General features: G+C 46.4%; 1 protein-coding gene across 3 annotated transcripts in view; it reads left to right on the forward strand.

The window, feature by feature from the left end:
- LOC128902495 (PH and SEC7 domain-containing protein 3-like) overlaps positions 1-15,836 on the forward strand; it is a 124,558-nt gene that overhangs the window by 16,249 nt on the left and 92,473 nt on the right. For 2 of the 3 annotated variants that reach the window (XM_054185636.1, XM_054185634.1), the window contains exon 2: positions 6,597-6,705. In XM_054185636.1, the coding sequence (XP_054041611.1) occupies positions 6,597-6,705 (109 nt within the window). Of the gene's footprint in view, positions 1-1,571; positions 2,654-6,596; positions 6,706-15,836 lie in introns of those variants that run through there. The other variant, XM_054185635.1, reaches the window with a different exon arrangement.

A 15,836-nucleotide genomic window follows, 5' to 3' on the forward strand; every position in this document is an offset into this window, starting at 1 on the left:
CCTTTCAGTTTTGCTCTCTCCAGCCCGACTGCTTCCTGGGAGGCTGCTCCTGGTAAGCACATCCCGCGGCACTAGGAGCAGGATGGGAAGCCTGCAGTGCCCTGGTGCTTTTAGGTGAATCCTTGGGGTGAAGGTGCAGGGCGCCTTGCGATGAGGACTGAGGAGTGGAGCTGGCTGGATGGTACCAAGCCTGAGGTCTGCCTGATCCAGGGCCATGCCAAAGCCTGGTGAGCAGGTAAGAGTGTCTGGCTGCACACTTTGGACCCAAGGTCAGTTTAGCCCAGGAGCATGTATGTGGTTGTGAATGTCAGCACATGTGTGGGAAGAGTTCAGCTTGGAGCTTCATCAGAAGGATGTGATTTCTACGTATGTTGTGGATTTGTATCCCTTGAGCTTTTTCACCTTCCTTTTCAGCTCCCATGGGATTTTAGTTTCCATTACATTGCTTGCAGGGAGGTGTGTGGTTTTGACTACTAGCTGTGCGAGGAACCATCTCCTGTTTGGTGCGATGCTGACTCCTAATACCTTCTTTTGATGTCCTTTGGCTGTTTTATTAAAAGAGGTGGTGAATCACTGGTTGCTCTTTGCCTTTTTCAGACCCCTTGTGACTGCATGCATCTGTGCCACGTGTCTCTCAGCTGCCTCCTTCCTTCAGCTGAAAAGTCCCAGCTGACTTCGTTATCCCTTTCTATAATCCAAACTTCTCTGCTGGACAACAGCTATAGGCAGTGCCCTCACCCGAGCCTTTCCTTCCTCCACCACCTTCTGGCTCTCTACACATCTCCCTGCAACTCCTGATAGTTAGGAATTAAACGCAAGCTGAGATTTCTTCTCTACCAAAACCTTTGCTAGCATTAACTTTTGGCAGCTCCAGATGAGATTAAGCCATGCAAATTTGAGTCTTAATATATTTGACTAATGCTTTAATTTAAGAATTGCAAACATGTATGTTAATTAGCGTGGGGGTGTGTGTGTGAGGAAAACACAAACATGGCGTATGGGGTCACATGGAAGTAGAAACCACAGACCTTGCTAGTGGTCTTTTTGTGAGCACCAGCACTCTCTGCTTTCTCGGTGCTGTCGGTGCACTAGCTTTCACCAGCTCACAAATTTATTTTAACTCCAGCTTTCTGCATTTCATCCTGTTACTTAGGAAAATGACTTAAGAAAAGCTCAACAGAAATAGTCTTTTCAGAACAATTAGTACGACGTGTCAAAAGCAGTGAGGCTTGCTAAGCTCACGCCCACATAGGAATGATAACAGTGCTTAAAAACAAGGGCTGGCCACTAGTTGTGCCACGCTGTTGGGGGGGTTGTCCGTCTGTGACAGCAGATGCAGAGCTCTCAATGCGTGACTCCATAAGGACTTGACCATGGTGTTGCAGCTTGACTCACATGGTCCTTTTGCTCTGGTGGGAACTTGCTGGAGAAGACTGTAAATCTGTGGAAACCTATCCATCATTCCTGCCTTTCTTTTTTTTTTCTTCCCCCCCCCCCCCTTTTTTTTTTAAGCTATCTCCATTACCAGTTACTATATTTCTGTCAGTCTCTGGGGGAACTCCTGCAGAAGACAAGATGATGGTAGAAGTTTAAACTCCTCCTGAGACCATAAACTCACTGTATCAGGGTATATGATAGTCTGCTGAGAGGCATTTGCGTTTTTTGCTGCGAGAGACGTTGGTGAAGCAATGAGAATGGAGCAAGCACAGACTAGGATAAGAAACAGTCCAGGTGTGTCTGTGAAGTCCTCCATAGCTGGCTGTGCTTTACAGGCATCCTGCAGCAGCTTTTTCTTGCTTCCTTGTAGTAGCCCTGAGAGCTCCGTTGCGGCCACTGTGGCATCTGCCCACTAGCCTCTGTGAAGCCTCCAGCAAGCGCTGCGCTGCCGGTGGAGGGGCTGTTGCCTGCTGGCAGGGAGCTGGCACCCATCAGCTGCGCAGCTGAGGGGGGAAGGTGGTCAGCTCTGGGAAAAGGAGCTGTGCACATGCAAAAGTGTGTGAAACTGGGCCTCTCCTGAGGCTGCCTCATGGTATGGCTTAGCTGTGGAGACCCCCACCCCAACTTGCCAGTTCCCTCCAGGTTTTCCAGTAAGAATTGGAGTAATATTTCTTTCTGGGGGTAGAGTGGCTGGGTTTTATTAAGAAAGCTTTCAGGGGTCCCCCTGAGGATGCTTTGACCTCTCTGTCCTGGCTTATGGCCCTTTGTGAAAAATCCTTAGACCCCTTCCTGGTGATGTTTTCCTTTAATATGACTGGTCTCCTGCTGTCCAGCCTTTCAGCTGACTCTTGCTCCCTGAAGGCTCAAACTTGGGCACCCATCCCATTCTGCTTTTTCCCAAGCACCATTTTCCCAGGTCCCTTGTGAGCAGTCAGTCTGTCTAACAGCATCTGTCCTCTCAGGGGGTCTGAGAAGCTCCAGACTGACATTTGCCAGTGAATTATCTGCTCCTTTGAACACTTCCTCCTTATTAGACGTTTTCAGAGAAAACACATGACCTTAAGTGTGAATGCTTCAGAAGGCATGGGTTCTCGTAAGCTCTTTGTGCTCAGACTGATGCAGTCCTTCTCCCAGCAGCTGTGGACAGTGTCATCCCCTTCGCTAAGACCCACAGAGATGGAGCCCAGCTCTCCTCTTGCCTCAGCTGCAAATGGTGGTAAGAGAAGATGACTTTCATATTCCTCAATTAATGCTCTCTTTAAAAAAAAAAAAAAACAAAACCAAAAAAAACCAAAACAAAAACAAACACCAAGAAGAAAACTGTCCCCAAAAAGGCCCCGGCCAGAACTTCCATTAAATTCAAAAGAGGATGCTTTGGTGCTTTCCTGCCATGGAGGAAGGAGAAGGATTTTTTTCAGGCTTGGATGACTCTCTATGCTTCTCTAAAAACCACTGGGAATTTTGGGGGACAGTTTGAGGGGAACTCATGACTAGACTTGAAATCAAATTCATCCAGAGAGAGACATTGTGCTTCAGGAAAGGCAGCAGCCAGCTCTCATCAGGGGTCTGCCTAAAGCCACCTCTCGGGGTGAATTGTGGCAATGATTTCTCCTTGCAGCTACTGATCCTCTGCTCCAGTCTGCATGTTCGGCCAGAAGAGCGGAGCAGAAGCAGTGTGCATGCTTCATGCTGGGTTGACTTATCTGTCCTTGGCAGCTCCCACTGTAGGAGCAGGATCTGTGAGGTCTTAGCATCATACTGCTCTTCAGTTCAGTGCTGAGACACGGATTCAGCAGCTTTGTTTCCCGTGCCATCCTGAAACCACCACAAGCACTGTGGCATGTCTTAAACAATCTCTGCTCCCTCAGAAAGGGACAAAAGCCCAGTGAGGTGGGACCTCTGTTGACCCTTGCCAATGCCTTGTGTGAGGTCAAAAAAACCTGGTCCACTGTGTTGGCAGGAGGTCTGAGGGGTGAGGACTGCCATGTCTAAGCTAACACAGCCTCATGGATGTTATACAAAATTCACCCAAGGCAAGTGCAGCCTCCCCAGCTCCCAACCAAGAACTGTGACCTAGAGAAGTAGGCTTGATCAGACATGTTCAAACAGGCAGAAAGTGCTGCAAGAGTGGTGAATGAATGGGCAGGAACTCACTGCTGCTCTGCCCAGAGCGTAACTGGCCTGAAAAACAGTGTGTATGTGGCTCATGAGAAATGTTTGGGCAGCTGGGCTGATTTAAGGGGATTGATGCTCTGAGTGAGCGTCACCCTCTCCAGCAGTGACAAACACCAGATGCATCAAAGGTGGTGGTTGAAGCCCTCTGAGGAAGCAATTATGAAATGAGCTGACCCGGATGCAGATTTCTTTGCCCTTGAGCTGAGGGAGAAGGCTTAAGCAGGAGTTTTATATCCCTTCCAATCTTGCTTGTATTTAATCCTTGCTAATGCAGCTTGGAACGCACCATGAATATTTGTCCAGCCCTTTTCTGGGGTCGTGGTTTCGGGCATGATGACTTCTGCAAGGTTTTGGTGAGTGGTAGGTTGAAAAAAGGAAAGGAGAGCACATGTTCTCTCTCGATTTTCTGGTTTTTGTGGGTTTTTGTGTTGTGTTTTTTTTTTTTTTTTTCCCCCTGGGTGTTTTTTCGGTCTCTAAGGAATGACAACAGTAAAGCAACAGTCTTAAAAGCCAGCTCTGACCGCATAAGCATCCTCCTTCTCTTCCCCTCTTGCTTTCTCTTTTTAATATATCTTGTTTGGATGAAATATCATAAACTTATCCTTGAGCCTGGATCTGGAGGCTCTGAACTGCTTTACCTTTACACATCCTTATAGTGCTCTGACAACCTAAATAGATGTTAGGTTCAGTGTTCCCATGCATGCCAGTATCTGTAATTCTCATCAGTAGTGCTGAGCACTTCTGAAAATCAAGTTATCCCTTTCAGACGCCAAGACAAAGGTCTTGCAGTCTCTGCTTAGACACCAAACTGTGATAAATGCTGCCTTGTACACTGAAAAACCATTAATTTAACCACTAATTTCTGCCTGTTACTGGATGATACTGAAAGTGTTGGAAACTGGACTGTTCTTCATTGCTTTACAGTAAGGTACAGGCAAATATAGACCTTTGGAAAGTGTGCTTGTGGGCAGGGAAGCTCAGTGCAGCGGATGTCTGTGAAGCCTCAAAGAGGAGGGCTGAGGGACGGACATGCTGTGTCCCGGAGGTGTGTAGATCAGAAATTTCTGACTGCTCAGGAACTAGACTGCTCTATCCACTTTATTTTCCATTTCATTCATCTGTGAGTGGGATTTGGCACCAGCTAGTTGTTTAGCTTTCCCTTCCTTTGCATTCATCTAGGTAGGCTGACATTTTGTCTGTCCCCGTAAGCTACTCCTGTCCAGGCTATTGCAGACAGAGAGCCGCCTCCTGTGTGCCCTGGGTCCAGCTGTTCCCCTTCTAGACCTTCCTGCCCCACTTCCTGCAAATGACCTGTAAAAGCAGGGGAGACAGGGAGGCTTCTTCCAAGCTCATTTCATCATGCTCATGGTAGTCATCTTTGTGCTAGAAAGTCCTTCATCACATTTTTCCCTACGTATTTGGTAGGCTAGTGTTAGCAGGTCCATCAAAGTGCCCATTGGAGCCCTGGTCATGAATAGCTGGACCAGTGAATGGCAAATAAATATATCCAAGACCCCCGTAGAAGATCTACTGCCCACTTTACTACCATTACAGTGGTCTGTTGGAGTAAATCCTGCAGAGCTGGTGCAGTGCAGAAAAGTGGCAGAAAGAATGGGGGTGAAAGGCCAAGAAAACCTGAAGCAAAACAGTTCTAGGGCATGGGGCAAGATAGTTATTTGTCAATATGCTCTTGGAAGAAACTATAATTGCTGGAGAGCTGGCCATAGAGGAATGTATGGATTTGTGATTACATCCATCTCTGATTAAAGAGCCTTGACCATGTGTTCCTTTGAATTATGTGTCTCCTGTACTTTGAATTTCTGTTTGTAGCTGATGCTTACCCTAAGGTATTTGGTGGAAGTGCATAAAAGTTATTATTGTCCTGGGGGGCAGAATGTTCCATCTGGCTTCTTTTTTTTAAAGAGTATTTTTGTAAGCCAAGGCCTTTGCCAATGTGAACCATGCAATGACTTGCTATGCCGTAACAACTGGCTGCCTCAAACATAGGGTATGAATTTAAAGGTCACTGAAGAATTTATAGAGTTAATGATTTATTTCATCTGTCACTTCAGACAGAAGAATTACAGGCTCCGTCTTGCTCAGCTGGGAAGAAACTTAATGCTGTTTGCAGACAGTTTTTGCGCTACAGTTTATTGCTGGTGTGTGCTTTATCTCGGAGATTTCATTTGTCCCCACCTGTTCAGAAAACTAATTTTAATCTTAGTCCTGCAGCCTTTCTCTCCTCTGAAAAACTGGACCTTTACTGTGTGGCACCGGGATGCTCGGCCTGTCCGTCCATCTGTACCCCCAGGTGCTCCCCTGCTAGCTGGGGACCTGTGCCCCCTCCCCATCTCCTGGACACAGAAGGTTTGGCTTGTGTGGTACAGTCATAAAAACAGGTCGGGCTATTGTCCAGTTCTAGACAGCGGTGGTCAGGTGTGGCCTGCCCAACAGGGACCTTCAAACAGCACTCACCACACATTTGCATGCCTTAATATCTTTTTCCCCCATTTTTGATCATCCTTGTGGTAGCCTTTGCTTCTCCTTTTCTCTGGCCCAGTATCCTCCCAGAGAAACAGCTTGCCCCATGTACGGTTTTCCCATGGGTCCCAGTTTTGTGACATCCGTACCCAAATTTGCTACTTCTCATACTGTTCCCTAGGCATTTTTAACCCTAACTGGTATTACTGAGATGGTTGCCCAGTGCTACTGCCCTTGCGGTGGGGTAAGCCAGCTAAAGATGTGAGGGGTTGGGTGCTCCAACATCATTGCTTAATACTGAAACGCTTGGGCTCGAAGACAGAAAGGTGAGCTCTTTAAACGCACTCTGAGTTAGCCTGTGTCTGTTCTGGTTGATCTTGGTGATGACAGAGTTAAACGAACACTCTGAAAATCCTACCTGACAGCCCACCTGGAGGGATTTCGTGTTCCTGCTGCTGTTTTTTCACTAAAAGGTAGATAACTTTGTTTTTCTGACTCTACAGGCAGAAGCACTTGTGTGGGATAATGATGTATCGGCTCATGCCCAGACTGTTGCCAAGGCCAAATATGAATTTTTATTTGGCTTGGAAGAAAACAAGCCTTCAGAAATGGGTAAGTGCTATGTATTACTATTGTGTGGAAAAAAAAAAAAATATCTCTTAAGCCACTCAGGAACGTTTTGCAGAAGCTGCTCCCTAATGAGCCCAGGAGGGCTCGCTCACTGTGCTATGCTGCCCTTCGCTGGACCACAGTGCACATACCAGAGCAAAGGCACCTGATGCTTTGGCCCCAGAAAATGACTGCAGTTCCCTGTCTTACGCCCCCACCCTTTCTCTTTGGCTTACCTTGGCCACCTCGATGTGACAGCAGGGACTCGTGTGTGAGACACACGTTGGTGGAGGAAGTCCTGGCACTTCTCTGCAGCGGAGTTGTTTCAGCCACGTGTTCTACAATTACGCATGCTGAAACATGGCCATCTCTGCCCGGAGGTCCTTCCAGAAATGCCCTTTGTGGTCTGCACTTTGCTCTTCCTACAGCTAGAGGTAGATAAGATTTTAATTTAGATACTTGAGGTGGTACCTGAACTGCTCCGTCCTCTGTAGTTACTAATTCAAGAAATCCAGGTGCAGCATGTAATATTATGCCTAAGGATCAGTCTTGTTTCTATTCTTTTCTTGTAAATACATGGTGTTTTCTACCTTTTCGCAGATCAAGCTTGGAAGAAAAGAAATGTAGTTACTATACCTATTTCTCTTGCCTTGTCATAATTCTCAACAATTCCTGCCCTCTTTGCAAAAGTATTTCCCCAGGCTGTTCTCTTTGCACCTTGATCCTATTTAATTACAAACTTTCTGGAATGTCACTTTTAATTAAAGACGACTCCCTTCTTGCCGGAGAAGGGAAGCACTTTGTACAGAAACAATCTGTGTACGTTCCTCCACTTCAGTAAGGAAAGGCGGGGGGGGGGGGGGGGAGGTGTTGGAGAAAGAAAAAAGAAAAGCAGAACTGAAGTCTGGAAAGTGAGTAAACAGTTTCTCCCTGGATTTTCTGAAGTTTGGTCTTCCACTTGGGAAATCCTAATTGCAGAGTGGAGGGGAAAAAACCCAAAACAACCCAAATGTCCTCATTTAGAAATTTTAAAACCTTCTACAGATTGCCACAAAATGTGTATCAGATTATTACATGAATCACAATGACCTCATTTCTTGTTTGGAGAGACACAGTGTGAGAGCACTATCAGCAGGCATTAGTACATTTCCGGAGATTGGCATTAAATAAAGTATGCTGCGTCTAATAAATCCAAGTGAATCTATTGTTATTACTAACCAAAACAATTATCAAATGTGGTGGGTATTCTGAGCTGAGTACTGAGCCCTAAAATAAAGGCCGGCAAAGAGTAAGCTAGATACATTGGTTTATGTGTGTACTTTTCTTCATTTTTCCTGTGCTGCTGCTTGCCTTGTTTCTGAATTTCCTTCTGTTCCTGTATTAATCAGAAACTACCATTAAGGACTAACAATTAGTGAAATGGGAGTGACTTCAAGGGAGAGTTGCCAAATATTTAACAGTGGTTAACGTATAACATGTGTGAATTGTACCCAAAAACTGTATGACATTGTGCCTACCTAGGCTGGCTTAACGCTGTCACAGACAAATGCATCTTCCTCCTCCTCCAGGAAGATGTTTGACCATAATGGATAAATGACAGTGGTGCTGTCCCTTCTACTTTTTTTTCTTCAAGTGAGCAGGTTTTAACTGCTTATTAACTGGAGATCAATGAGGACAGTGTGACTGAGGGCACAGTAGTACAAACGCAGGGCTCTGCGCACCAAATCCTGTCTTCCTTTGATTTGATATATGTTGACATGTATGTCATGACATACATTGTGGGAGGACACAGTTATGCCTGAAAGCGTCTGTGTCCTGCTCTGGGAGGAGGTTAGATGGGGAGGGCAAAAAACACCACCAAAAAAACAGACAAACCCTCTCTTTTCTGAAGTTGCCTTTGAAAGAAAGAAGACACGCTTTTTGTGGGTCCAAGTGTGAAAGATTTCAAGCAAATGAGTGACAGGGGCAGGGCCAGGAGAAGTCCTGGCATTTAAACTTGATCAAGAGAACAGCCTGTTACCATGGGCAGTAAAGCTGAACTGTATCTAACCCAAAGTAGTTCAGCCATGCCCTGGCTGGCCTCAGAAACTGAGAATGTAAGACGTAAGCTGCTGAATGGCTTAATTATTTCTGCCTCCTAGTTTATCCTTTCTCTTTCGGCCACAACCATATTACTGCAGCCCTGCTGGATGCTGTTGAGGGTATAAATTTTTTAATTGGGTACTAAAATACTTGCATTAGACAATCCAGTTCTCAAAAAAGGAGTAACTGGGGACAACTGTAGCAAACACTTCTGTCTGCCTAGATGGGAGACTGCAGACTTTGTTAATAAGGTGCCATGCTGGTTTTTACGCTCCGTGTTGAAGCTTACAGTCATTCTCACAGGTGAGAAGGGGCGGGGGGGGGGAAGTTAGATGCCTGTAGAAGATGTGTTTCATCGCCAATATTCAAATGCTAATAAAGCTGCCACATTAAAAACAATTCCTCCTCATTTCTCTCCTTTGCTGCCCTCAGTCTGGTTTTCTCTGAGGTATCTGTGATCCCTGATGTGCTCTCATCTTTACTGTGTGATGCCTCTTGTCTGGCTCCTCTCCTCTCTCGTCTGTTGCCCGTTCCCCTGCCTTGGATGCATCACCCGGAGCAGAAGCAAGTCCAGGCCCCCAGGACGCTCATCGCATCACGGGAGGGCTCGGGGCTATGCGTCTCCCTGCAGACCCCTGCTTGTGGGTCTGCTCCTGGCTGTGTGGGTGTGGGGAGGATGCACCACCCGTGGCCACGTGCCGCTGCCCCGACTGGCTGCCTTCCTTGGCAAAGCCCCAGCCTTCTGCCTTCCAGCAAAAGAAAATGTTTTTAAAAAACTGCATTTGCCTGGGTTGGACAAGATGTCTTCTCAGCCTTGTTGACATAAAGGGCGCTTGTTGTATATGGAAACATACCCTTCTCTGCAATTGGCCGTGGAAACAGTGATCTGTTTTGAGCAGCCCTATCTTTTAGGCTTGGGCATACTAGGGAGTACTGATTTTTGTGACTTTGCAGTTAATACATTTAAATACCAAAAAGAAAAAAAAAAAGTCCCATCAAAATGACTTAGGCCTAAAAAGTACTTCCTTGGGGAAAATAGAGGGGGATGCTACAAAATCATTGCTTAAGTAAACATGAAAGCCAAGTACCCCTTAATTCCTGTTATATGAGAAAATAAATCCAAGACAGTTGTTAGGAAGAAGATAGCTTCTTAAGACTCATAAGCAGTCTTTTCTCCGATGCTTCTAGGAGGAGAAAGCTTTCACCCCTCCTGTGTAACAGAAGGTTTAATCTCATCCTTCACAAAAAAAGCCCTGTACAAATAGTCCCTGGGTTGCTATGCAAATCTGGTCTTTCCCAACAGCTGCTGGAAGAAGCTTGTTTTTGAATTCCTGATGAAACAAATAGCTTTTTGGAAAGCCTGTCACTTGCTGTTTTGTGTACAGTGAGGTGTCATGAGGCAACTGAGCTCATTTAACAGCTTGCTTCTGCCAAAAGAGATGGTCCCAGCCTCACGCTGCCGCAGATTGTCTCATGCTAGTTCTTCTGCTCATCTGTTTTCTTAGCAAGCTCAAGCCAGCAAAAACTGAGTAACAAAAAACCCCAAAACAACGCCAGAAAAACAAATCTAAAAAAAAAAGGTTTACTTTCTCCTGGCAACGTGTGCTGAATCACCTGTGCAAGGGGTCAGACAGTGCCAGAGCTGACACATGAAAGAAAATGAAATGCATACTTTAACCCATGCAACTCTCCCATTCCTGAGCCTGAATCATGGAAATTATTGCTTTTGCTGTAGAATTTCTTGAACTTGTTTCAGGAGCAAAGGAAGCATACAATGGCTGCTTTTCTTTTTTTGTACAAGCAAAGCCTTTTCACAGAATCACAGAATCACAGAATCTTAGTGGTTGGAAGGGACCTCTGAGATCATCGAGTCCAACCACAAAAAAAAAAAAAAAAAAAAGCACCCACCTACTAAACTCTACACCCACAACCCCACACACAACACCCCACCACAAACAATAATCTTGGGCACTAGAGCACGCCCTGAAGAGCCATGTCTACACGTTTCTTAAATACCTCCAGGGATGGTGACTCCACCACCTCCCTGGGCAGGCTGTTCCAGTGCCTGACCACTCTTTCAGTAAAGTAATTCTTCCTAATATCTAATCTAAATCTCCCTTGCAGCAGCTTCATACCATTTCCTCTGGTCCTGTCGTTATTCCCTTGGGAGAAGAGGCCAACCCCTGCCTCTCTACAGTTTCCTTTCAGGTAGTTGTAGAGGGCAATGAGGTCTCCCCTCAGCCTCCTCTTCTCCAAACTAAACATGCCCAGCTCTCTCAGCCTCTCCTCATAGAACTTGTTCTCCAGACCCCTCACCAGCTTGGTGGCTCTCCTCTGGACACGCTCCAGCACTTCAATGTCCCTCTTGTACAGAGGGGCCCAGAACTGAACACAGTACTCGAGGTGAGGCCTCACCAGTGCCAAGTACAGAGGCACGATAACTTCCCTACTCCTGCTGGCCACGCTATTCCTGATACAAGCCAGGATGCTATTGGCCTTCTTGGCCACCTGGGCACATTGCTGGCTCATGTTAAGCCAGCTGTCCACTAACACTCCCAGGTCCTTTTCTGCCGGGCAGCTTTCGAGCCACTCTTCCCCAAGCCTGTAGCGTTGCCCGGGGTTGTTGTGACCAAAATGCAGGACCCGGCACTTGGCCTTATTAAACCTCATCCCATTGGCCTTGGCCCATTGATCCAACCTGTCTAGATCCCTCTGTAAAGCCTTCCGACCCTCAAGCAGATCAACACTCCCACCTAGTTTGGTGTCATCCGCAAACTTACTGAGGGTGCATTCAATCCCCTTGTCTAGGGCCACCCTTCGTGGTCCTATGATGCTGATTTAAACAGCCTTAAGAAAATTGCCCCAGTAACTTTCTGTAAAATGAGTACAACTAACTTACTAGGTTGTCCTTTGCTCTTCTGCCTCGCTTGCTTTCTCTGTGTCCCTTCAAGTCATGCGTATCCAGCTCTGCTGCATCCTCCTTGCATTGTATGGATGTGTCACCTTCCTGATCCTCGCTCTAAAAACTGCCCTTAGAACAAGGTCATTCACACGTTATATCGTTCTCACACTGGCACAGATTGCTGCCTGTAGTCTTGCCCAGTGCTTCAGCTGCATTGCTTTCCGTTTTGATGCATCACCCTTTGTCATATTTTCATCTCTTGCTCTTTCCATCTCCAGGCAATCCTGAAAGTCTGGGCTCCCTGGTCTGGTGTCTTCCTCTCTAGCTCTGCTTTCCTGAAAAGGTGTAAAGCTGTATTTTCTGAGGGTTGAATTTTCTGAGGGCCTGATTTTCACATTCGTGTTTTGTAATTATGGTGGACAGAGCTTGTGAGGATAGGAACATCAGATGTGCATTTAAGAGTGTGTCCTGCAGCGTTTACCAGGGACGCATGCAAGACTGGAATCCAGAAAGTTCAGACCTGTTGTGCCCCCCCCCACTTAATTAAAAGTCCATCATCCTTTTGTGTGTACTTGACTCTATCATCTTTCTTTTTGTTGTTTCTAGTGTCCCACTGCATTTTCTGACACACGGGAGTTTTTAAATAGTTGTGTGTAATCAATAAGTTTTCTCATAGATATCCCTGATGTTTGGTGTCGCTGGTTGGCAATGATGCAAAGAGAAGGTTAACTTTTTAAATTTAGGTCTCCAGAGGTACTGTATTAAAAGGTACTTTTCTTGTTGAGTTTGTGCACTCTAAGGAGTGATTACATCTCCAGAACCAGCACATTGACCAGCTGTGCTGAGTGCTTCTCTTTCACGCCAACGCGGAGTAAACCAGGTGATTTTGAACTACTGCTTGGATGCTCTGAGGAGCAGCAAGCTGTCACAGTGCTGTCAGAAGAGCACATGTGACTGTGCATATGGAAAAATTAATGCCAGCGAAGGAGGACAGGCTGCACTGTGCTCTGCATCTCGGCTGCGTGAGGTCGAGCTCTCTTTCTGTCGTTCCCTCTGAATTTCTGAGCCCTGCTTGCCCGGGCTGAATGAAGCTGGGGCACGCTCCGGAGCTGTCAGGTGTGGTGTGATGAATGTCTGGGTTTCCAGTCCCAGGGAAAGGAAAACTAAAGGGGTGTGAGGCATTATGCTAAGTCCCTTGCTCTGTAGGAGGAAATTGGATGTCTTGTGACCTGCACTTGAAAGCTGGCTAGTTCAAGTTATCATAACCTACAGCTGCAGGGAGGAGATTACCACATCCTTGACTTGGTAAACAACAGTGTTGTTTGAAGGCCAAGGGTTTAGTACAAATAATCGTTAAGACATGGGCTGTTTGTTTATTGTTTTTTAAAGGTGCTGAATTAAGCACTCAGAAGTTAGGAAATGCCAGAGTTAAGGCAGTAATTACCTCCCCATCTGTGGGCTGTCAGCCGAACCCGAGAGCTGTCCTGACGTGAGTGCACAAATATTTGGGGGCCTGGTGATGCTGGCAGCCTGTTGGTGGTGTCTGGCCGCTTCAGACGCTCTGAGCACACGTGGCGCAGGCTGAAGCTGGCTCAGAAACACTTTCCCGGAGGTGGCCGGGCCCTTCCCTTCTGTCAGGCAGACAGAAAATGATGCACCCAGGCCAGTGGGCACAACAGGAGAGGCTCAGCCATCTGACTTGTCTGGCTGTAGGCAGGTATGGTGGGCCACAGCTGCATTTTGCTTGTCACCGTGGGCTCCTCTCCTCTCTTTGACTTCAGCCCCATCACCTGGTGAGACAGGCAGCACACCCAACACAAGCGCTCCATTGTGCTGTAGCCTTGATTCATCTCTGAAGCTTTCTGTAGGAAAAGATGCTTGTTATCCTGCTATTGGAGATGGCTTGATAAGGAACATAGAAAAGACATTTAATTAAAATTCTGTGGGTAGATGCAGTTCTGGCGTGGTATCGCTCAGAAAAAGTGTTACACAGGGTACAGCAAGTATTTTTCCTGTTTGCAGTTCACTGCTTTAACAAGTGCCTTCTGCTCTAGACCCCTGCGTTGTTTATTTAACTCTGTCCAGCTTCCTGAGGAAGGGAATCTCATTCACCCTGTGAGCTTGATGAAAAGTTACCATGTGATGTCCAGCTGCGTCTTTAGCGGCAAATACTGGGAGCCTGGGAGATGCACATGTCCCTGTGTGTCCTATTTTTGTTTTAGCTGGGCACGTAACTCGATATCCAGCTCCTGGGGTGCTTTGAGGACTGCTTAGCAAGCTTTCTCTTAGCCTGGCTAATTGGTCCCAAAGCCTGAAATGCAGTAAAGGACACCCTTCTCTGTGGATATTCCTCGATTCTTCATCAGTTGCTGCAAAGATCCAGAGTTTCTGGGATCTGTGAGTAGTACTGTGGGGCTTTTTAAGCCATTATTGCTTGTTCAAAGTCTGGCGATACATTTTTTTATCTCAAGAGATCTTTCTGTTTGAAGGACTTTTTGAGGGTTTTAAAAATGTTATTTAAAAATACTATATTTAAATATGTAACATAAGGATTCAGAGAAGCTGTAAAGTCTTTATAGACCCTGCAAGTGTCGACGTGGCAGTGGCCTGTCACAGCTCCAGAAGTTTGGTCTTTCAACTGAAGGCTCTTAGGGAGCTTTTAAAGTAATCCTTGCTCTCCCTGTGTATATCTACACTTAGAAAATCACCTGCTAGCTGCTTCCTTTCTAAATCACAGCAATGTAAAAATAGAAAAATTTAGATTCTTTTTGGATCTGTCTTTTGAATCTTGCATTCACGACTTTTCCATACGTAACTGTTAAACCAAAACTTGAGATTTTTGCAGCCACGTCAATCTAGGGGGTGGGGCTTTAAAGAGGAAAAGTGTGTTAAATGTAGTAAGACTCGCCTGCGCTTTTACATCAGGGTAGGGAGCCCAGATACTCCCTTTGTATTCCCTCCTGTTCCCACTTGCACTAGCAGCTGTTTCACTCTACCGTTTTGCTTTCCAGGGTAATGACTCTTGGGACCAAGCTATCTCACTGACCATCTGTGGCCCATACAGCAATTTGTAGTGGATAATCCCTCACGCTAAACCCTCCCAGCACGTGCTGCATGTTAGTTTTGGACTTTGTCCTGTTCAGAGCTCGCTGTAGGCCTATGAGCTGCTGCGGCAAGGTGCCATCCTTCCTGCAGCCAGGGGAAAGGTGTGAGGCTCCCTGGACGACTTTCAGTTTGGTGCGGTTGAGGTTATGCAAGTGCTTGCAAACCCTGTTTACCACTAGGAAATAGTTAAAATCTGAGGGAAAAAAATATGCAACCGAGTCATAGCGTTGCTTACCCATGGGTTTCCATCAGGAACAGGGTTAGAAGGTTTGCAATTGTAAAAAAACCACACACACACTCAAACAGACACACAGTGACCCAGGTATTTTACATGCTGGTTTGATCATTACTTTCTTAATGGACAGGATTTACATTCTTAACCTAGCAGCTTTTCTCTGTTTTTCAAGCGGTGACAACTTGGGCATCATATCACCACCTGACTCCAGGTGCTGGGACTTCTCTAGCGGGGAGATTCATGATGAATTTACCTAGTGTGGGCATGGCTGTCCTGAAGCTTCACCTAACACAGCCTCTGGTTGCCCAAAACCGCCAGAATTTAGGGAACTATGCAAGAGCAGCAGTGAGCAGTACTGTTCTGATAACCTCTATGCAGCAAGCTGTCGGTGTGAAATTTCATGAGTGACACACTGCCCCGGCTGCTTGCAGGGGTGTTATTTTCTTCCCTGAGCCGGTCGGTTTAATTTCTGGGTAACGCTGGGCTGCTGACGGCCACACCACAGCGAGTGGAAGGCACAAACTGCCGGGTCTTTGTCAGACCTCCTGCTAACAGCAGCAGGGACCTGCTCCCGTCATCTCTTTTTGGGATGAAGGATCTCAGCCAACACAATCACTTTTTCTGCGTAGCTCTGCCATATCTCTGGTCCCCTCGACCTTCCCTGCGTATTTGCTAAGGCAGCAGAGGCATTTAACCAGGGCTTATTTTCTAGGCAACTCTCTCCTACCTCTTCCCCCTGCTGCCCCCCTGCCTTCACTCAGCTTCTCCGTTTCCGCCAACTTGTTTTTACATAATGCTGGTGTAACTTTG

Source organism: Rissa tridactyla, chromosome Z (assembly GCF_028500815.1).
Source record: "Rissa tridactyla isolate bRisTri1 chromosome Z, bRisTri1.patW.cur.20221130, whole genome shotgun sequence".
In the NCBI taxonomy this organism is placed as follows: Eukaryota; Metazoa; Chordata; class Aves; order Charadriiformes; family Laridae; genus Rissa; species Rissa tridactyla.